The 23,989-nt window shown below is 37.1% G+C and overlaps 1 protein-coding gene across 2 annotated transcripts in view; it reads right to left on the bottom strand.

The window, feature by feature from the left end:
• The window catches only part of SATB2 (SATB homeobox 2), a 139,861-nt gene that overhangs the window by 47,308 nt on the left and 68,564 nt on the right, over positions 1 to 23,989 (bottom strand). The window contains exons 7-8 of one of the 2 annotated variants that reach the window (XM_087707416.1): positions 17,382 to 17,854; positions 1,367 to 1,579 (exon numbers count right to left, since the gene is read on the bottom strand). In XM_087707416.1, coding sequence (XP_087563542.1) covers positions 1,367 to 1,579; positions 17,382 to 17,854 — 686 coding nt within the window. The remainder of the gene's footprint in view (positions 1 to 1,366; positions 1,580 to 17,381; positions 17,855 to 23,989) is intronic. The other variant, XM_087707424.1, reaches the window with a different exon arrangement.

Raw genomic sequence — 23,989 nt, 5'->3', positions numbered from 1 at the left:
TGGGAAAAACACCAAAGACAAAAGAAAAAAATATGATAACACTATATAAAATTATACTAAGCCAAATAAGGGGAGATAAAGTAAAAGAAGAGAAGGAAAATCTTTAGAAAGCAACCCTTTTACAAAACAAATATACCAAACAAAACTAGATACTAAAAAAAATGCATATGTAAATTATGTATTATCATACACACATAAACTGTTTTAAATAAGATAGTAGAAGAAGAATGGCATGGCATGGCATGGCATGGCAAAGATTAAAATAGAATAGAATAAATCCAGGTATAAAAATCACTTAGCTTGTTCCAACTTCAGCATTACAATCCAATTTTTTTTAAATTATGATTTTTTAAAAATTTGCTAAAAGGTAAAATGTTATAGTTTGCTAATCCATACACTGATCCCCTATCCTTGAAGCATTTATTTATGTTCTGTCAGCCATTTCATAGCAGCCGAGGACTCCCTGTCTTCTCTAATAAATATTGTGTCAAAAGTTTGATTCAGACATTAATTTTCAGCGGTTCCTTTCTCCAACAATAATTGTGGGAGGAAACACAACATTATCATCCTATCATGCTCTCTGCTAGTAGAAATTCTGGTTCATCCTTTTGGCAACAACTATTAGCAGTTTAATGTAACCACATTCAACAGGCTGGATCTGTTCACTTAAACTTTCATGACTCAAAACCATTTGGGAGGTTAAAGATCAGCACTTACATGTTGAATTGTATCTCCAAGCCAACTACAGACCTCTAAAATATCTTCAATGAAATCCGTTAAACATGTCCAAGTACTTATTTTGAAAGGTTTTATTCTATTAGTTGCAATCAACCTAACAACCTCTTAATTTTATTTCAGCACTTCTAGATGCACCCTGGAGGTCAATTTGCCAACCAGAAGATGAGCTACTGAAGCAACTGAAAACAACCGTAAGATAAAATTAAAGGTGCAATCCCTAAGTAAAATTATGAAAAAAGTTCAGGCACATGTTGAGAATGAAGTGCGCAATTGGTCCTGAAAGGAAATATCATGCCTAGCTCTGTACACCATTGATTTGAGGAGATTCAGATCACAGCCAAAGGATATAACCTCCCCTGTAGATATTTGAATTCTTTCATGTATTTAATTGAAGGTTCCTTCTTTATATTTGCAGCATTAATTTTAAAAATAGTAGATCAGTTCCATCCCAGAAGTGTTATTAAAAGACCACATAATTTAAAACCCTAAGAATTTAAGAATGTCTTTTCTTTTCTAATTAATATCGGTCCAGGAAAAACCTAACCAGCCATCTTGTAGGATGCCTGACTTTAGGTTTTCTGTATGAGGGGACAACACTGAAAGCAATTATAATAGGGTTGAACCTTACCTGGGGGGTTCTGGAGGAACTTGGACTGCTGGCAGCTGAAGACACCATGCTCACATTGGGGTTCATACTCCTCTCTCTCTCATCCTGATATATACGATCTCGCTCTGTCTCAGGTAGGTTGAGGAAATTCTGCATTGCCCTCAGATTTACCAGGAGGGATTGCGAAGCTGTTCTAGGGTCTTCTTCTTTACGCAGTATCTCTGATAGCAATCCCTGGTTCAAAAAATTAAAAAAAAGTCCAAGTCTTTTAAAAAAAAATGTGTTAGTTATAATTGGCCAGGCTGCAGGCTTGAGACCTTTCATCAGATGTCAAAGCACATGGAATGTTTTCTAGAAACAAACCTTGTTTTCTAGGGCCCACGACTGATTTAAGAGCAATTATATTCTACCTTTCACTTAAGAACAACCCAAATACAAATCTGCCTTTGAGGCAAGTGAGTAGTAAAGACACCATTATAACACTGCAATTATAGACAGGTGCCTAAAAACGATTAGAGTTCTCACTTTTTCTGCTTGAGGTTGCAAACACTTGGCAGTTCTGTTCAACTTCAGGAATCTGCCAAGTTTGGTAAATTTAGTTCAGACATTTAAACAGCTCAGGGGACTTATGAAGAAAAATGTTTGGCAAGGTTTGGATGCTACAGTTCGTTCACTGCAAACTGTCGATTCTTTCTAATAGGGAAAATGCTGCAAATATGAGAAATCCTTAAGATAATTCATCTTTAAAATTAATTAATTTGGAAATTGCTGCCTCGTTTAAAAAGTTGGGAGGTGGCAATGGTCAGATTCATCAAATATATCTAGATTGTTTGAGTCTTTTACATGAAAGAAGTCAGCAGTTCAGTTCTACTACAGCTTATAAAGTCTTAGAAACCAAGTAAAGTCATAGAATATAAAAAGTTATGGAGCACTAGGACATAAAAATTACCGATTACTCTGACACTAAGACTTTAGTCTTTGAGTAACAGAATCTCTAATCATTTGCTGTACTTTCGTGCTCCTTTGTCCTGGAGAATTTCAACTAAAATTTCCTCTTTATAGCAGATTCATAACTAGAAAATAACTCCTACTTGTGCTGCAAATAAATGGTACAACTGCCACCTAAATGTTATGGTATTTTGTCCATCCTCCTTCCTTCTATCTGCACTCTGCATAGAACTTCAACATATTGCCAATTCCTCCAAAATACCATTCTCGGAAGGGAAAATCATTGGCTGCATTGTTTCTAGGCAGGAAAGTTTATAGCAAATTAATGTGTCCCAATCTTATTTCAATATATAAAATTTCCCTGCATCAAGATATATGGGGGAAATGCTCACAATTACTTAAAATGAGAAATTCATACATACGTGAAAAAAGTGAAACTGATACTCTTTGAAGAAGCAGACCAGAATCACAAAGAGAAGACTACTTTAAAAAAATAATTGTTGGACCAATCACTCTCCCTCAGCCTAATGAACTTTCCAGGACTGTGGTTGAGAGGAAAAATAGGAGGGCACCGTATGTATGCCGCCTTGAGCTTCTATATAAAAGGAGGATATGCTAAGACAGTGTTTCTCAACCTTGTCAACTTGAAGTCCTGTGGACTTCAACTCCCAGAATCCCCCAGCCAGCATAGCTGGCTGGGGAATTCTGGGAGTTGAAGTCCACAGGACTTCAAGTTGACAAGGTTGAAAAACCCTGTGCTAAGATATGTAACAAATCAATGCAAAATATAAAATAATTATTCAAGGCACAGGTACTTATGATATGTTAAAAATATTTCCTCAAATCAGTTACATGCTTCTGCTTTTTTATTCATGGATAAAATGTGCCTGACTGCTGATTAATGTTCTAAATCTGCATAAAATTAGATGCATAAAAAAGACAATACTTTAAAGTATAACCAAGCATAAGGATAGTGAAAAGGGGGCAAATCTCAGAGGTTCCTCAGGATAAGCCTTCCGCAAGCCTGGGAATCCTCTAGTAATAGGGAGCCTTGTCTTATGTGTAATAGCTACCCTCTTGTGGTCTTGTTTTATGTATTCTTATTGTTTTTAATGGGTTTGTAAAATGTTTCAGTTCCTTGTTTACATGTATTGGGAGCACCCTGGAGTCGCTTCACGTGAGAAGGGTAGCTATATGAATTTGACAAAAATAAATAAATAAAACTGTTTATAACTCTGCTTTACAAAGGCAACGGTAAGTCTTAAGACCAATAAAATGAATAATTACATTTAATAACAGCTTTATGAAACAAAGGTCTGTCCTTTATAGTATAGTATGGACACTGTAAGTATAAAGTTCACAAATGCAGTGACTTGACAATATCCCTCTTTTGTAGTTTGGATTTTTTTTAAAAGTAAAAAAATAATAGCCACTTAATTGACCACTACATTAGACTTTTTACTTGGGCTGGAATTAGCACACTTCCTACTGTGGGGGCCCTAGGCAAACATTTTAATCTCCTGCAAAACTATTGTTATGTGTTTCTGTTAAGAGGTAAAGACTGTAATCTGTGTATTGTAACATTGCCCATGGTATCACCTACGGCAGGGGTGTAAAACTCGATTTCATTGAGGGCCGCATCAGGGTTCTGTTTGACCTCGGGGGCCGGGGTGGGCTTTGTTAGGGTGGGCATGGCCAGCTTGACCTCACTTAAGTCGGGAGTGTCTGTGGTGGCCTAAGCACTCTGCCAGAGACAACGGGGTCCAGAGCTCCATTTTCAGCTTCAACGGCCTCCTGCCGCCCTCTGCCAATGAAAACAGAACTTGGGGGGCTGCATGCGGCCTCCCTGAGCTCTGTTTTCACTGGCAGAGGGCAGCAGGAGGTCATCACAGCTGAAAATGGAGCCTGGGAGAGCCACATGTGGCCCTCGCAAGCTCCATTTTCGCTGCCAGAGGCACTGTGGGCCAGTTCTTTGCTGTTTCTCAGGTGGGCCCAAAGGCCAGATCTAAGCACCCACTAGCTGGATCTGGCCCCCAGGCGTTGAATTTGACATCCCTGACCTAAGGCACCTGGCATCCATAAATCCAAAGTTTACTTTACAATCCTCCTTCTGCAAGACCTAACTTGGAAAACATGTTAAAAACAGATAATTCAGATATACTTGGAAAGTATTATCATATCTGATTTCCAAATCAGGTGCAACCCCCAGTTAACCGAATGTATGTTGCATTTTTTAAATTGTTTGTATTGTTTGTATTCTCCCCCTGTGTGTTATTTTACTTCATTTCGTATTTGTAAGCCGCCCGGAGTCCTCCGGGATTGGGCGGCATATAAACCCATTAAATTGCGAATTGCGAATTATATCAGTTTCCTATGTTAAAAGACTCTTAAAAAGTGTGCTAATTTCTTACATATGATGAACAAGTTTGAAAAGTATTAATAATAAGAACACAAAAACTTTACTGGTTGGGCGATGACTGGGCCTACTCCAGCGCCTTATTTCTTACCAATCAGAAATGTTGGTAATGAACAAATAAAATAACATATAAAGGTAAAGTAAATGTAAATGTTCCCCCGTACATGCATACTAGTCATTTCCGGCTTTAGGGGCGGTGCTCATATCTGTTTCTAAGCTGAAGAGCCAGCGCTGTCCGAAGACGTCTCCAGGGTCATATGGCCAGCATGTCTAAATGCCAAAGGCTCATGGAGCGCTGTTACCTTCCCACCAAAGTGATCCCTATATTTCTACTTGCATTTTTACATGCTTTCGAAATGCTAGGTTGGCAGAAGCTTGGGACAACTAATGGGAGCTCACTCCGTTACGCGGCACTAGGGATTCGCACCGCTGAACTGCCAACCTTCTGATCGACAAGCTCAGCATCTTAGCCACTGAGCCACCGCATCCCTAACGTATCAAGGTAGTAGCCCCTTAATACTGTTGCAACTACCATTTCTCGAATATAAAAAGATCATTAATCAGATTTCTTTGATTCTTTCTTTCAGTTGTTGTGAGCTGAATGATAATGTACAATACAGAGTGCAACTATTTCATTTCATTTTGGTCTAACATCCAGTAGTATGGAAGCCTACTGACTGGGTAATTTTTAATGTTTCCTTTCAGTAAACAAACATGTATAATAACAAACTGAAATCCTGTAGAGATCACTATGTTGACTGTACTTACCATTATCTTCTAGTCTTTGACTTAGGATCAAAATTGAGACTGGAAATTCCATTGCTAAGTGATACAGTTGTAAAACACAACAGCATGTGACTGCACCATTTAGTGATGGCAATACCAGCATTCCCCATTTCCCTATTAACTTAACTGCCTCTCCACAGCAGGGACAGAATCAAACAGGGTGTGTGGGAATCGGCAAGATATAGCAATAGCAATAGCAGTTAGACTTATATACCGCTTCATAGGGCTTTCAGCCCTCTCTAAGCGGTTTACAGAGTCAGCATATTGCCCCCAACAACAATCTGGGTCCTCATTTTACCCACCTCGGAAGGATGGAAGTCTGAGTCAACCCTGAGCCGGTGAGATTTGAACAGCCGAACTGCAGAACTGCAGTCAGCTGAAGTAGCCTGCAGTGCTGCATTTAACCACTGCGCCACCTTTAGATATCTAAATGACCTGATCTCCCCAAAACAAAGAATAGCTTTCTTCAGAGCCAGATTTAACATTCTTCCTTCAGCACTCCTCCAGGGCAGGTATAAGAGAACACCTATAGCAGAACGCGTTTGTATATGTGGTAAAGGAGAAATGGAAGATAATTCACATGTTCTATTACACTGCGAGCTATACAGAGCTTGTAGGTCTGCACATATTCTCCCCTTATTAGAGAGATTGCCAGGGAGGGCAGGCCATTTTTATCTAGGCTTTCACCTCCAGGACACTAACCTGGTTACCACGTATGCAGTGGCAAAGTTCTATGCTGCTGCAATGTCCATAAGAAAAAAAATAGCTATAGTATAGTACCATCTTGTACCAATTATCTGGACATACCTTTAACAATCTTTGGACCATTATGTTATTATCCACTTTTAATGTAAATACTTTTAATTATATTTTAATGTTAGTATTTTTAATATAGTGTAAAGACAAATGTATATTGCTGGTCTTTGACCATAATAAAGATCTTACTTACTTACTAACTGACAATAACAATTCATTAAGCAAGTAACCTTTCCAAGCCAAGCTACCTGGTCTTGGTCTCTCCCAGTCCCAAGCCTTAGTAAGGAAAGAGACTGCTTCCAACTTCCCCTACTCACAGCACAAAGAGGATTTTGGCACTGATGCTTAGAAGCTGCTTTTCACTTTTTTTCCAGCACAAAGGGGCTTTTATAGCAATAGCAATAGCAGTTAGACTTATATACCGCTTCATAGCAATAGCAATAGCAGTTAGACTTATATACCGCTTCATAGGACTTTCAGCCCTCTCTAAGCGGTTTACAGAGTCAGCATATCGCCCGCACAGTCTGGGTCCTCATTTCACCCACCTCAGAAGGATGGAAGGTTGAGTCAACCTTTGAGCCGGTGAGATTTGAACCGCTGAACTGCACATAACAGTCAGCTGAAGTGGCCTGCAGTACTGCACCCTAATCACTGCGCCACCTCGGCTCTTTTGGTACTGTGGCTCTGGGATGGCTTTTGGGGGGCAGGGGTGAGTGGAGTCTGAAGCTCAGCCCCAGCTAGCCCAGGGAGGATCCATTTCCTTATGAAGTATTAAGTGAAGCCACAATATTGAAATACCAGTGTAAAACTAATGAAGATGGTCACAATCTTATTGGATCCAAATACTACTCTAAGCCCAGGGGTGGGTTTCTCGCCCCGTTCCAACCGGTTCGGTTGGAACGGGGCCGGTGGCGTCCTCGTGCACGCGCGCAGTGCACGCATGCGTACTAGCGTCTGTGCGATGCTCCAGCTGCTCCTGGAGGATCGTGCAGGCACTGTATGCGTCCTGCGCATGCGTGGAAGCGCAGAACTCGTCAAAACCGGGTAAGGACCGCGGGTGGGCCCTTCGCCGTTCCCGGAAGTTACTTACTTCCGGGTTCGCCGACCAACCGGTTCGCAGGGACCGCCGCGAACCAGTTGAAACCCACCCCTGTCTAAGCCTATGGAAAACAGTTCAGTCTTATCAGTAGGGTTATGTAAAACTTGACTTTTGAAGCAATCTGAGCAGAATGGTTATATGCACATGCATTCCTCACTATGCTAAGCTATCAAGGGAACAGTGCTTCAAATATCAGGTTCAAATACAATACAAAAAGTGAGGGGAAAGCTTGCAGCACACCACTGAAAATGGTAAAAAGTAGGTGGCAATGAAATGTGAAAAGTCTGTTCATAAGAAAATGCCTCGGGATGGAAATCTATTACAATGCAGTTCTGAATAGACTGCTCTGACAGACTCTGCTGATAATAAATGACAGAGTGATAACAAAGTCAATAAAACAAAGTATTACGAGAGCCCTCGTTTATATTCATATAGCTCCGAGTTGGTATACACCAAAATGAATCAACAATCAGCATTATGAAATAAAAATAAAAATAAAGTGATACTAAATAATCTGTTCATCTTTTTCTCACCTGCAACAAATTAGGCTTTCAATATGCAAAGCATCTTCTTCAAGAAAAACAAATGATCATGATTTCATTTAATTGTAATTTAATGAGGCATGATTTATTCTTAAAGTGATATATACCAGGTGCACGGCAAAGAAACCAGTCCAGCCAGACTAACTGTAGCATTACTTTTTTTAGGAAATGCCTGAAGTTAGCTAAAGATTGTGTTCATGTCTGTAATATTCTGCCAAAGGGTAGAAACAGAGAATGGAAACCCACATTTGCTTTAGAATCCCATAGGATATGCACCATATTTATCACATTTTTAAAACTGGCTCTCTGTGATGGTAATCTAGGAATTTTGGAGCTCCAATTATGGATGCTGTAATCTATATCTAAGGTTACAGTATCATAATTCATGGAAGTTAAGCATTCACAACTGGGCGTTAGTGCATAGCCTGAAATTCTGGGTTAAAGAAGACCTATATATATAAATGAATTTTTACTTATCAAATATTTGTCTTTGCTCACTGAGGAAAAAAAATAATTTACATTTGTAAATTGGTTGTTTGAATAGGAATCATTTTCCAACTTCAACAAGAGTATTTCAAAGGAGACTTTTACAAGATGATTATAAAAACAAACAGAAAAAAGTACACTACTTAATACAGAATGTGACTGTAAATAAAGCAGTTAACATTAGGTATCTCATGAATCAATTTACCCTCGAGAGTTCTATTAACTACTGGGATTTTTCTCTGAAATCATACCTCAGTTAAAAATAGGAGGCAATCTGTGCAAATTCTGTACTGACAAAGTACTGAAGTTTACAGGTGATACAACAGTCATTGGTCTCATTCGAGATGGTGAAGAGTCTGGATCAGTTCGCACCTATTCGGTAGAACCGGTTCGTCAAATCTACCGAACCGGTTAGAAGAGGTTCCACCAATGGACCCGGAAAGCAGGCCACACCTACAGAAGAGGCTCCAAATTTTTTTGAAACCCAGCACTCACACACACACACACACACACACAGAGAGAGAGAGAGAGACAGACAGACAGATAGACAGACTGACACAGAGAGAGAGAGAAAGAAAAAGAAAGGAAGAAACAAATAAATAAAAAAAGAAAAAAGAAAGAAAAAGAGAGATGAAAGAAAAAAAGAAAAAAGGGACAGAGAGACAAAAGGAAGGAAAGAGAGAGAGAGAGAGAGAAAACACATGGGCGGCAAGCCACTCCCACCAGGTCAGATGGCCGGCAAGCCACTCCCACAAAGGAGGCCACACCCACAGAGTAGGTTCCAAAACTTTTTGAAACCCACCACTGGTCTGGATACAGAGGAGAGGTTGAACAACTGGCCCTGTGGTGCAGCCAGAACAATCTGAAACAGAACATGCTCAAAACTTTAGAGATGAAAGTGGATTTTAGAGGAGCCCTCTATTCTACCACCTCTTACTAGATTAGACAACAAAGGATCAACAGTAGAGTCTTTCAAATGTTGGGATGCTAGGATTTGAAATTGACTCCTAACATTAGAACCACCATTAAAAAGGCACAACAAAGAATGCTCTTCCTGTTTCAACTCAGCAAATTCAGACTGCCCCAGGAACGGTTGATACAGTTTTACGGAGGAATTTTTGAGTCTAACATTTGTACTTCTAGAACTGTCTGGTTTGGTACAGCAACCAAACAGGACAGGTACAGAGTTCAACAGATTAGGACTGCAGAAAAAAACTATTGAAACCAGCCTGCTTTCATTAAGAACCATGGATCAGAAAGAGGGCTGAGAAAATATTTACAGACCCCTCACATCCTGGACATAAATTGTTTCAACTCCTCCCTTTAGCATGCAGCTACAGGGCATTGCATGCCAAAACAACTAAACACAGAAACAGTTTTTTTCCTTGTGCCATCACACCTAATTCCCACAGTACTGTCTTATGTCTAAGTATAGTTACCGATGTAGTATGGCTGTATTATTATTATCTTTCTCATCTGTTCCACTATCTTCTCTTGCTGGTATCATTATTATGATTATTATTACTTTGTTATTACGGTTATTATTATTTTGTCATTTGGCATTTACAATGAGAGGTTATGCACCGGAGACAAATTCCTTGTGTGTCTAATCACACTTGGCCAAATAAAGTAATTCTATTCTATTCTATTCTATTCTATTCCATTCCATTCCATTCCATTCTGTTTCTTTTTTTAAAAAAAATCTGCAGCCTGGAATTCCTAATGAGTGCATTTTATAGATGAGTTATTATTTGTTATTGATAACAAACACTCTAAATTCTTATTTATGATTTAGTATAAAACACTCAAAATGTTACAGTAATAAATTTTGGCAGTCAATAGAACAAACAGTGACAATTGTTTTGGTTTATTTTACTATGTGCATACAATATCTAAAGGGTCACAATCGTATGTATAAAACCAACAACACACATCAGCTTCTGCAACCGAGTGCTCTCCAGGGATTTCAGGACAACAACATGCTAGATAGGATTTTTTAAGAGATATATTTCCAATAAATCTGAAGGGCAATTACTTTGGAATTTTACAAACAGGCAATATTTTTTTACAATTGTTCTTAGCATGCAAGGTCATTCTTTAAACATATCAGGACTATGCAATATAATGTGTCCCATTATACAAATATAGAATGCACCTTGAGAGGCCTTACTTCCTAATTAATGCAAAACTTACAAGAAGGAAATACTTTTTACTGAAAACATTGTAATTTATAATAAAACACAAAATTATCTTTTAAATTCCAGTATATTAGGAGTTAAAACTAAAAAACCAAAAAGACTACCTTGGTTATTTTAGTTTTCTATGCTTCTTAGCTCCCAGAAAACATTGTGATATTTTATAGGGATTTAAACTAGTTCAACATGTTGAATACAATAAAGATGTTATTATATTATGCAGTGTTATTTTTCACAACAGAAACAGTAAGGCTGCAATTCTGTATACATCTCCCTGGGAGAACATTCCAATAAAGTAAGCGGAGATTACTGCATAAGCATGCATAAAACTACAGTATTAATAATGGTTTCTGATCTTCTATAAACAGATCTGTAACTTTTATGAAATTATTCTGGGTGCACTTGTATGCCTATAGTTTAGATAATTATGTTTCATAACATGCCATTTCAATGTGGTATTATTTTAAATTTTAATTATCGTATATTGGTATGAGATAGAAACCTAAAAACTAATTTAACTAATGCTTAACGTATGTATCTCTCCTGAGAAACCTGCTTAGGCTTGAAATGACAGTATTCAAGCTGATTTAAATAAAATGTATATAATGTGTAATGATAGAAATTCAATTTTTAATATTAAAATGAAATGTTTTAGTCCTCAAAGAAAATGCTGCTATTACATTAGTTTAATAAACTTTCTTTTTAGGCTGTTAATTTTTAGAAAAGGAAATAATTGCTTGTATGACAGAGGGGAATTGTGAAGAAAATGCAAGATTAAACCACAACTCCAATCACTACACTATATTTAATTCATCTCTGGTGGGTTTTCTGAAGAACACCAGAAAAGAACATACAAACTCTATCTAGAAATCATGCTAAGCTTTTGTTAATCTTAATCAATCTAGCCATGTTTTATTGTTTTGGAATGTATTCTACAGTTTATTGCGATGGAAACAAATCTAGATTTCCTTAGGCTTATTTGTGTATTTGCTGATTTAAATAATTTATAAGCTGCCTTATAAATTGCAAATTGTGCTTTGGGCAGTGTACATACAGTAGACATTCAATTATATTTAACTCAATGCCAACAGATGACCCTAGAGGCTTCACCACTACAAATACTAACTAGAACCAGTTTAGAGCAAGGACGTACGCCACTACAATTCTGTGTTTCTGTCACTAGAAGGATACCATGGTTGATGGAATCAAAGACTGCTGAGAGACCAAGGGGGCCAAAATGGAAGCAGTCGCCCATCCAGAGCCCATCCAAAAGTGTAACCAATGCTGTTTCATTCCTACGTTCCAGTTTGAAACCAGATTGAAATAGATTTAAGGAATCTATTTCCTGCAGAACCTTTTGAAGGTGCAATCTTCCCTCCTCCAACATAACCATGAAATCAAAGCACCTCCTCCTATTTTTTTATAAACTGTTGTAAAAATCCTTAGTATTGCAAGAATATTGCCTTGTGTGCCAATCTGATTTGAAAAACCAATAACTAGGAGTGGGACCTATACTGGATGGTGGTGAATAAAGTTGTCTTCTGGTTAGTGGCTGCTTTTCTGGCAAGTCCTGTTTAATATGGCAGTCATGCTATGAAAGCATCTGCAACTTTTTTTTTCTCTCAATATTCCAAATGTGTTCAACATTTCCCAAAAAAGTCCCTGCACTTGTTTAGAATTTTAACTTCAATTATTTTCACCTGACGCTATGAATTTTCATCCCGTATAATCTTTTGTCTTATTGAAAGGATTACCATTGTGTGTGTGTGTGTGTGTGTGTCTGTGTGTGTAAGAAGTGAAAATCCAGGAGAAATGCCCCTTTTCCCCCCCACTGATACTTTGTGATGGATAAAAGGCAGAGTGTACAAACCCAAACTTTTCATCAGATTCATTTCACCTCAGCTGTAAAATCTAAGTGTAATTCCTCCAGAAACTTTAGAAGACATTTCTGCCAAAGATTTCTACAGAAGCAAAATATGGAAATAGGCAGGAGTATAATTTTTTAGATACATATACACATACTAATGGAAGTAAGCATAACTTTAAAAAAAATCTCACAGGGCTATTGCATACGGATAAACAGAGGGAAGCCCTATGTATGCCTTCTTAAGCTCCAGTACAAAAGGTGGGATATAAGCAGGGTGGGATTGAAAAATGTCAGCAACCAGTTCTCTGCCCAGTTGCTGGGTGGGCGTGGACATGGTGGGTGTGGCCTATTCAGCCTCATTTTTACCCTCCCCAGGCTCCAGAGGCTTACCTTGAGGCTCTGGAGGCCCTCTGGAGGCCAGAAACAGGCCCATTTTTTGCCTCCCCCCCCCCAGGGTTCAGAGACTTTCCCCAAGTCTCCAGGAGGGCAAAAATGGCATCTCCTGGGCTCTGGAGGCCAGAAACAGGCTCATTGTTGGACTTCTAGTACTTCCAATAGGCCCAGTTTTTGCCCTCCCCAGGCTTTCCCTGAGCCCCCAGGAGGGTGAAAATGACCCCCCGGGCTCCGGAGACCCTCCGGAGGTCGGAAACAGGCCCATTTTTGGACTTCTGGTAGGCCTGTTTTTCACCACCACCACCCCCCAGGCTGTAGAGCCTTCAGGAGGGTGAAAACTGCCTCCCCCGGGCTCCGGAGGCCCTTTGGAGACCGGAAACAAGCTCGTTTTGCACTTCTGGGAGGCCCATTTTTTTTGTCCTCCCAGAGCCTCCGTGCGGGCCCTGCACTCACCTGGCATGATAGGCAGGCTGCGTGGAGACTCCTGGGAAGGTGGGGTAGGCAGGGCCATCTGGTCCTTTCAACTGGTTCAGCGAACTGGATGCAAAATTAACATCCCGTTCGCCCGAACTGGTGCAAACTGGCTGAATCCCACCCCTGGATATAAATCTAATGAATTAATATAAATATATACAGGTAACCCTCAACTTAGGACCAAAATTGAGCCTGGCATTTCTGTTGTTAAGTGAGACATTTGTTAAGTGCATTTTACTCCATTTTAAGACCTTTCTTGCTACAGTTGTTAAGTGAATCACTGCAGTCGATAAGTTAGTAACCCAGTTATTAAGTCTATCTAGCTTTCCCATTGACTTTGCTTGTCAGAAGGTTGCAAAAGGTGATCACGTGACCTTGGGACGCAGCAACGGTCATAAATGTGAACCAGTTACCAAGCATCTGAATTTTGATCACATGATCATGGGGATGCTGCAAAGGTTGTATAACTCTGAAAAATGGTCCTAAGTCACATTTTTCAATGTCATTGTAACTTTGAACCATCACTAATTGAACTAATTACACTAATTGTAAGTTGAGGACTACCTGTATAATAGAAAAGCTCATTTAAAAAGAAAAGGCATAGGGCCGTGATGGCAAACCTATGGCAGGCATAGAAAGAAAGCTTCTAAAGCCTGGGGAGGGCAAAAAACAGACTCAGCGAGCCAACTGCAAGTTCATCCCGAACTTCCAGAGGCTTTTGTGAAGCCTGGGGAGGGCAAAAAATGAGAAAAAACGGGGCAACCGGAAGTTTGGAAATGATCCATTTCTGGCTTCCGGAGGGCCTCTGGGGGGCGGGAGAGGCTGTTTTCACCCTCCCCAGGCTTCAGGAAAGCCTCCGGAGCCTAAGGAGGGCGAAAAACTGGCCCAATCGGCCAACGGGAAGTTCAGAAATGATGCGTTTCCGACTTTTGGAGGGCCTCCTAATTAAACTAGGCTAGAAATTTTCTCTTTCTGCTCTTTTTACTTTTCCCCCCTTCCCTTGAGTATATGAGGCAGAGGATACAAAATAGAGGATGAAAGCTTTCTTTAAAGACAGAACTTAATGGTTGGGTAATGAGTACGTGTATCATTACAGAAAGAAAAAAGAACACTTTTACCCATTTTGGGAAACACTTTCTGAAGTGGTGCCAGCAGATCATTGTCGTTTTTCAAAACAAAACAGCAGGAAGAGATAGTGGGTCAAACACAGTCACTTCCTGTTTAACTGCATCCCAAATAGTGGGACTCTGGTACAGAGTATGTCCTTATACTTGGATATTAATAGAATGTATCCACTATATTATTCAAGCATAGCCAACAGGTTCTTTGCAGTTGTATTCCAAGTTGGCTTTATTTTATAAAATCACAATGCTTATTATTTGTAATGTATTTTGGAAGAGGGAATACTGTTGGATTCTTTGACTGCTTTGGATCCTTTTCAGCATTTATTATGAAAATTCAAATTTTTATTTAGACATTTTTCTTTCTCTCTCCCTTCCTTCTCTTCCATAACTTGCTAGGATAATATTACCCAAGTTTTTGTAAATCTCTGAAATATAATTTCAGAAAGAGGTATTACTTAATCATTAGCCACAATAATTTTGAAAGGAACATTTTCTTTTAAAGGGATTCATTACACCCATAATAACATATTGGTTCTATGATTCCACACTAAAAATATTATATATGAGGCCTAAGCTTCTGTGGCAAAGACAAAAAATGTTTCAAATAGCTGAGTAGTTCAGTCACTTATCAAGGAAAAGAGTTCTTCAAATCAAATATTAAAGAACAATATGCTTTATGTTGAAAAATATGTCTATACAGATTTAGAAACTAAAACATATAAGGACTAATTTAATGACAATATTATAAGATCTACAAATGTAACTGCTTATCTGTTGGGTCAACTTCAAAATATGTCATTGTCTACATTTTATCTACATTTATTATATTTGCTTTATAGAGGGTGAAATAGAACAATATCTATATACACACAGAGATGCATGATCCAAGCGAATGAATACTTTTTCAAACTAAAAACAACATAAACAAGGCTACTCTTATGTATTCTGCTGTTAATTTTTACTGATACTCTCAAGGCCAGCTTGAAAATATAATCATGTTGATTAAAAGGGACATTTGTTTTACTAGATACAGCCATCTTCTAATTGGAGAAATGAAGTATTGAAAATATGCTGCTAGTTTATTTAATTGCCATACAATATGAAATTTCCAATGTAACAGTGTCCCCAAAATTCATTGTGAATTGCAGTACAGGATGAAATCTCCACCTTTGCTTCATTACTTTACTCTTATAATGGTCTGAGCTTCAAGAAAGAAGTTATGGTGTATTTTGTGAAGCTGAATTTCACATTCAATTGTGTTCCATTAATGCCAAAAGTGATATATCCATATATCAGAACAGAACTATGCATTTCATGAGCAAACCTAAAGAAACTTCCCACGCCCTTTCCTTGGAAAAATGTTGAAAGAGAAATGAAATGAAAGTACATCAAACTGTTTTCACATAAACACTTAATCATTTCCTGTCTGACCACTCTGCTCCACACTGGTCTCCTTGTTTCCTTCTCATGTTAGAAGACAATACTTCCTGGCATCTACCATTACCAAACAAAAGGTACTGTAGAACTCTTCATCATTTCCCTTTACAAAAAAATTTTGAGGAAAGAAAAAAAATGAAAAAAGGTGGGAAATGCAGGAAGACTACAAAAAGAAGACAGTGATATCTCCCCTCACCACCACCACCACCCCGCCCCAGCCTTGGTAAGCTCCCTTGTTATAGTCAGGGCAATGATCGAATAACAGCTTCATCTGAAAAAATACATAATCCCATGCACATTTTAATTATTAAATTATTATGTATAATAATTACAGAAAATATTTAAAACATTCAACCATGACAAAATAATTCAACATGAAATAATAAGTTCCCAAGGCCAAATTAAGTTCCAAAATCATGATACTAAAAGGAGAGGATTTCAGCCATTTGATTTTTTTTCTAATTTTCAGGTTTTATGGAATTAATTCATCATCAATGAGTATATGAGTATTATGGCACTTATATGCACCATAATGGTAATACCATCTGGAAATTAACATATATGGTTCTCAGTTCAGTTCAGTTTACTTTATTGATTAGCCCTTGGGCCATATCAAAGTGCAGAGTTCCAGACACAAATTATTACTAAAATCTGATAAAAACAATTTAAAATGGAATTGCTTCTTCTTATTGTCTATGTGGCAAACAATGTTACTGGCTCTCCAAAATGCTTCATAATTAAAAAGGTACTGCTGAGAAAGTAATCACAAAGGATTTGTAGTTCTTGCAATACTGTTTTAAAAATCCAAAGTTAAATATGCTTCTGCGCATAGTCAGAACTAGAAGTAGTAGAAGTAAATTGCAGGATGTAATTTCCCTGCTTGTTTGTTTGCTTCCATCTCAAATATACTCATGCAGACCTCTTTTCATCAAGCAGAAAAAAGGAAAACATTTTGTCTTTAAAACCGTTACAAAATGAATAGATCAATAAATTTCAAAGGAAATTTGAAACTATCTACCCTAAGTAGATAATGCTCAGGTCACCAGTGTCTGATTCTCTAGTTTTAATAAGAATTTAATAGATTTAAGTTCAAAAAGGTATTCCTGGGATCGTTGTTTTTCTATCAGTTTCTAAAAGGAGATGAAAGAAAGAAATTTAAACCATCTCCTCCATCTTTCCTCAATCATTTGGATCCAGTTTCTACCGCATAAAAATACAAGTTTTATTTAAAAAATATAAGGACAGAAGGCACTATATCATAGTGTTGTGAAATGTTATACAATAGTTGGGGTTTTTTTTGTTAATGCTTTTTTTCAATTTTGCAAGGCGGAGTGAAGAAATGCAATAAAATTGCTGAGAAATGTCTTCTTCCTTTACTTTCCTTTTGTTTCATTTCATTTAAAGTGAAAAACCCAATGAGAGAGATTGTCTTTTTCATGTGCTTTTTAAAAAGCCTTTTTTTTAACAGAATAATTGAATAAAATACTTCAGTTAAATAAATAAAATAGGATACCTGCGTGCGATTGAAAGCCACTCTTGCAAAGACCGCCTGGGAGACACTGGCCCTTTTCAGCTCATCCCTGACTTGCTGGTAGATATCTGGAGATACTTCCACTGATGAATTTGTTGGTTCTGGTTTGACTGTTCTAGGGATAGGTGGATGATTTAGAAACTGTTGATTAATTGCCTGTGGATGCTGATGAGCCAGGAGCCGACTTACTGCAATCTGTTGATTTATCAAATGGGCCATTGCTATTTGCTGCCTTACAAGCTGTGGGCTGAGTTGAGGCGTAAGAAGACCAGGGCTCATGATTGGCTGTAACGTTGGCACTTGGTTTCTGATTGGAGTACTGTGGTGAATTTGACCATGAGGAGATTGTTCATTAGTTTTGCCCAAAGTTGCCAGCTGGTTGATATTCGGTAAGTGCATGGGACGTTGACCAAGAACACAATATTCTGACAGGTTGTCTCTTTCAACTCGTTCCACTATTAAAATAAATAATAAATATATACTTTCATTTTAATTTGAAATGATATCAAGGATTACAAGTGAACAGATAGCGTTGTATTAAGCTGTTTTCACTTTAATGCCAACTCTATATTGGCACAATACTCTACACTAAATTAAATTAATAATGTTCATCCTTTGTAAATCTGACTTGTAGTAAGGGTTACATGAATTTCAAGAACCCAAGTCCAATATATTGGGTCAGCCTTCCAAACCAAGCAACAAATAATTCAAGAACCCAAATCCTTTACATTGGGTCAGCCTTCCAAACCAAGCAACAAATAATTGTGCTAATATTTTATTGTTGCACTGGTAAACTCAAATATTAAGTCCCCAAATATTTACATTCAATTAGGATTTATTTTATTTATTTATTCATTCTTTCATTCAGAAATATGTACATTTATATCCTGCCCTTTCTCCACAAGTTTCAAGTGAGATACGTAGCAATTCTACTTCCAATCTTGGGAGTCAGGTTAGATTGAGAAAAGTGATCAGCTCAAAGTCTTCTATTAGTAACAGCGGATTTGAAGTTGGGTTTACTCGGCTCTACCCTAATATTTTAACTACTGACACATTGCTTATAAATCTCTACATTTTCTAAATTTCATTGCACAGAAATAATCAAAATATTATATTGTATAATTTGCATGGCCATTTGCATACGCAGGGACCTTTAGTTCTTCTATCTCATAAACTCATGTTGTGTGTTTATCTGTGTGTGTGTAACTATATGCAGAAAAAAATACATAGCTGATACTGTCTTGTCTTCTTAGTTGCTGTTGATAATATCATCAATTCCCATACCATGTCTTTGTAAACACTTGAAACACTTGAAATCACTTGTATTCTTTCTCCCATGACATATGTACAGCCAAATCACTGCTGTGTAAACACTACGTCCCTTCAGCAGTCCACAGGGTCAAATTCATACTCCCAAATGAGTTATGGGATATACACCTCCTTTTTTTTAGAACTTCAATTCACTACTTCAGTGTACATTCAACTACTGTTTTTAACTGTAAGCCACTCAGAACATTAAAGAGTCAGGCAGACTTGAAATCAAATAAAAAATAAACAAACAAATATTGTAAGAGATTCTCTTAAATAAGCCCTTGATAGCATATACCATTCCTAAGTGGTTACGTAAATCTTAAATGTAGATACCCAGTTTTGAAATATTTATCAATAAAATACTACATAATATTTTAAATATTTTGGCTTCTTTCAACAGCAAATTCAAGAAGCAAACATTTGCATCTATTTATAAATTTTAAGCCATTTAAGCTTTTCATTTATTGTTTTGCTTTATTTTGTTTCATTTTCACTTTGCATACCCTGGTCAACTCAAAACAGGGTATAACAGGACAAAATCATAAACTATGGTTCTTCTTGCCTTCTCCTCCACCACCAATATATTCTTACTTCAAAATAATAATAAGTAGCTATTCAAATCATAATGGAAAAACTATACCTAAAGGTTTGAAAAATCCTAAATAAATGTGGAATTATTTTTCCCAAGCTTCTATACTGACTGAACTCCTGATATAGTCTATATAATCCTATAAAAATATTAATATTGTTGTTACTAATTAATGCAGAATAGCAGAACCAGGAAAAGCATATATGCATTGCATACTGTATAGCCGAGGTGGCACAGTGGTTAAATGCAGCACTGCAGGCTACTTCAGCTGACTGCAGTTCTGCAGTTCGGCTGTTCAAATCTCACCGGCTCAGGGTTGACTCAGCCTTCCATCCTTCCGAGGTGGGTAAAATGAGGACCCAGATTGTTGTTGTGGGCAATATGCTGACTCTGTAAACCGCTTAGAGAGGGCTGAAAGCCCTATGAAGCGGTATATAAGTCTAACTGCTATTGCTAACTGCTATAGCTGTAACTAGTTTTCATTATATTTGGGGAAAACAAAATTACAATACCATTACAAGCCTCTAGAAGGAGTAGATAAAGATACACAGTATGAGTTATTTTATTTATTATTAAATTTATATGCCGACCCTCTCACTGTCAAGCGACTCTCTAATTACCACTCTTGACTTCCTAGAACTATTCTAGAGCATGGGAGGTGCTTTTCATGTGGGTAATTTATTTAAAAACTGTGATTATCTTAATTACTTATTTCTTTTCATCAAAACCCACTTAGCCCAATTATGAGCAAAGAGGTAATTTCAGAAATCTTATTTCCAGTCAACACTTAACTTCATGTTTAGCCCAACCATCTATCAGTGTTATTTACTGTCTGGTCTCTGATCAGGAAAACTATTTGCACATCTGTGATTTGTGTGCCCAAAAGGGCAGTTCCAATATAGTATTTGGCAGTCATAAAATGCTTCCTAAAATGAATTCCTGCAAATCTGCTGAAAATCTATTTTCAAAATAGTACATATCAGTCAACTAATTCTCCAGTAAATCTTATTACCTAGAGCAGTGTTTCTCAACCTTGGCAACTTGAAGATGTCCGGACTTCAACTCCCAGAATTCCCCAGCCAGCGGATGCTGGCTGGGGAATTCTGGGAGTTGAAGTCCAGACATCTTCAAGTTGCCAAGGTTGAGAAACACTGACCTAGAGCTCATATGAAGATCACTGTAGCTCCTATACAACTTCTGTTAACTTTTCACAGTAATATATTAATTGTTTAGAAAGTAGTTGCAATTTTTAAGAACACAAGATCAAGTTCTGAATCAGCTCAAAGGCCCACCTTATCCAGAATTCTATATCAAAAATGGCCAAGCAGATATCTATAAAAAGCCTACAAACACAATAAGAACATAACAGCCACCCACTAATGGGAACTCAAGAATCAGTTTCCATGACAAATAGAGTTGCCCTCATAAAACATTGATCATCAATAATTCAGGATTACAATTAGTTTTTAAGCCTATTAATATTGCCATGGAGAGCCAATTTGATATAGTGGTTAAGATACCAGGCTAGGATCTTGAACACCATGAGTTCTGGTTCTACCTATGACTAAATTTGCATCTTCTGCAAACTTCCATGGAAGCAAACCCCTCTTTTGAAAGAAATATTGGCAGAATTGATTTTGTCTTCTTTTTTCCATACCCCAAAGGAATGTATAGCATAAGCTGCATTTCACAACATTGAATATAGCCTACTGTATAGAACTTTATAAACAGATCACAATTAGAACTATTACGGTAGAACTATCAGATCTTTGTTTCAAAAATCCAGACAACCACTGAATAAGACCAGTGACAATAAAAGCTCTTTGCTGCTATCTAGTGGTCATCTGGGTTTTTACAGCCCATACCACTTAACTGCTTATTCTATGCAATGGGTCTCATTTACACAAACTTTCAAAGTTATAAAATACAGAAAAGAGAAGAGTGATGCTGTTTGGATTTTCAGAAGGATTTGCTTACAGACTTGGATTTCGCGTGGATGATTACAATGAAATATGCTTTACATTAGCTGTGCCCATAATAAAGATTTTATTTGATTTGAGATAGTGTCATCCTTCATTGAAAATCTTTTCTATAAAATTAATACAAAAACCCTTATATTGTTATATTGTTTTTTCTTCTTTTCTCTTTCATTCTTTTTTTTACTTTGTTCTTTTTTACTAAAAGAAAGGCAGAACAAAGGATACATAAAATGACTTAAAATAGGTACTATATATAATAAAAAAAAATTATTGCTGTACAGCACCCAAAGTTACTTTCCGTGAGAGGGGCAACCATATAATTTATTTAAGAAATAATAAAAAATAAATTATAGAAGACGTCAACGTCACGGGTGGGTTCCGGCTGCTGCTACTGCCGGTCCACTCAAGGATGCGCTGTGTGGTTTTATGGTTTATGGTGTGGTTTTATGGTGTGCTTGAAGCGTGCTTGAGGCGCGCATCTGCAGTACTAAAAATACTTCTGTGCCTGCGAAGAAGCAAAAAACAAGATGGTGGCGCCATAGGCGCCAGCGAGAGAACTGGTTCAGGGGCGTGGCAGTCCAAGTTATTACCTATTTGGTAGGAACAGGTAGGAACCCGCCTCTGGTCAACGTGATATGAACTGATAATATATAAACTTTTCACCATCCACATCTAACCATTTGAGTGCCTATCAAGTTAATTAAAAAATACCATTGTGAATATATCTCAGTGAGATACTAAATTTGATCAGCTACGTATTTAAAAAAAAGAAATATTTTTCCTGAATTTTGTGTATCCATAAATGTTAGCAAAAAAAATTATGGCACACCTCATATAAGCAAGTTGCAGAGCACATATTGATGGATCTGTATTGATTTCACCCCTCAAAGTGCAGTTTCAATTGGTTTATGGTTGTCAGGCACAAACAACATGCAGAGTTCAAGGTAACTACTTTATTATGCTCTGCCTCTAACACAGGAATCACCCCAGTCTTGAAGTCTACTCTTAGGAACAATTAGATAAAACTCCAAGGAAATTGGGAGGGGGAAGGTTGATCCTAGCCCTTTTGCAGTTGCATGGTGACTCCAGGCTAATTCCTCCCTTGATCCCTCCTCCTTGGCAGGCTGGGAGTTTCACAAAAATGGTAAAATTGATCTATGTTTTGAATGAAAGCCTAGATAAGTAAGATTTCATATTTAATTTTTTCTATATACACCCCTCTGCCTTGCAAATGTCACTGCTATTATTCTTACTAGGTTTATTATTCATAATTCTTGTAGTCATAATTATTATTACAAAGTTCTATTAATTGCTAAGATAAATCTTTCTTATAAATGTACAATATAAAATTTCAAACACAAATTATGAAAAGGAAAAGGAAAAGGAAATGATAGGAGGATTACAAAGGAGCAAGTAATCCCCAAAATGATAAAGTCTATATAATTTTTTTCTAGTACCAATTTTAATGGACTGCAATCAAATTTTAGAAGCTTGTATGCCAATAGATGCAGATCTCACCAATACAAAATGCAAGCCTGAATGATATAAAGACAAAAGTTGATATGAGCTATGCATAATAGCAATGTTGAATATGTAATGGATTCCACAACTATAACCTGTTTATTTCAAGTGGTCTTTGCATATAACTTCTACATCTGTTGCTAATGATATCAAATATTGATTGTTCAGTTTCTCATATTTGTTTAAACATTAAATATATGTTCTGCAACCTAATGCTTTTTTTTCCTTTCAGAAAGTTTTTAAAATTTTTGCTATGCATTAGTCATATTTACTTTGATCTTTCTGTATGTATAATTATTTTACTGTTTGTTTAGTTCAACAGAACAGGAGGGGAAAGGATTGACCAAAGAGATCTGTATGTGGCAACTTGTAACAAAATCTCATAGCTTATGTTTAGGAAATCATGGTTTTGATTAAGAAGGAACCAGTTAGTTCCCACTGCTTTATTAAAAGAGACATTAGTGGATAAATCAGAAACACATTTCACAGAGCAGATTATGTTCAACTGAAATGCCAATAAAATGATTTTGAAGCTCTTCGTCATTTTCCATTTGCAATATTAAATTAGAATAGCTTTTTTACAATTAGTTTAATGTAACAGAAATTAAGATATATGTGTACAACAGTGGTTGCTTCAACTGGATTGACCTTGAATGATGGCTGATCTTGCTGACCAGATTCATAACTTGACACTTATTTTTAAATCCACAGGAATACACTAAAATAGTTTCTGAAATTGAAACTTTCATCTTGCATATAAAGTCAATTCTCACTTATAAATACTATAAATGAAACAATATGAAAACAAAATATAACAAAAGCTCCTGGAGATGATGATGATGATAAAGTTGGGTTCTGTTTATTTTTCAGTAAGTATACCTATAGTAATTTTTTCATTGCTGTTTTCCTCCCATTTGTTGTAGCTAAAGAATCAACACTATATGAGCCATGTTAAAGCAGCTTGTGTTTATTTCACAGAGGCTGTAATCTTTCATTGCCCCACATGCATACATATACATGCACACACATTCCCAATGAGTTTTAAATTCAAAATCTAATTAGCAGCATCACATAGTTATCCAGAAAACTCTTTGGGCTTAGCTCCTTGACCTCCTAATTCAAATCAAGGTCTTATTCTGCTTTTCTATATTTAACAATTAACTGTACACTTATTTTAAAAAAATGGTAAG

The sequence above is a fragment of the Thamnophis sirtalis genome, unplaced genomic scaffold (assembly GCF_051295495.1).
Source record: "Thamnophis sirtalis isolate CommonGarterSnake01/CBP01778 unplaced genomic scaffold, rThaSir2_p1.2 scaffold_1, whole genome shotgun sequence".
NCBI classification, from domain to species: Eukaryota; Metazoa; Chordata; class Lepidosauria; order Squamata; family Natricidae; genus Thamnophis; species Thamnophis sirtalis.
Note: the sequence above shows the minus strand (reverse complement) of the source record. Positions and strands in the feature narration are given on the sequence as shown.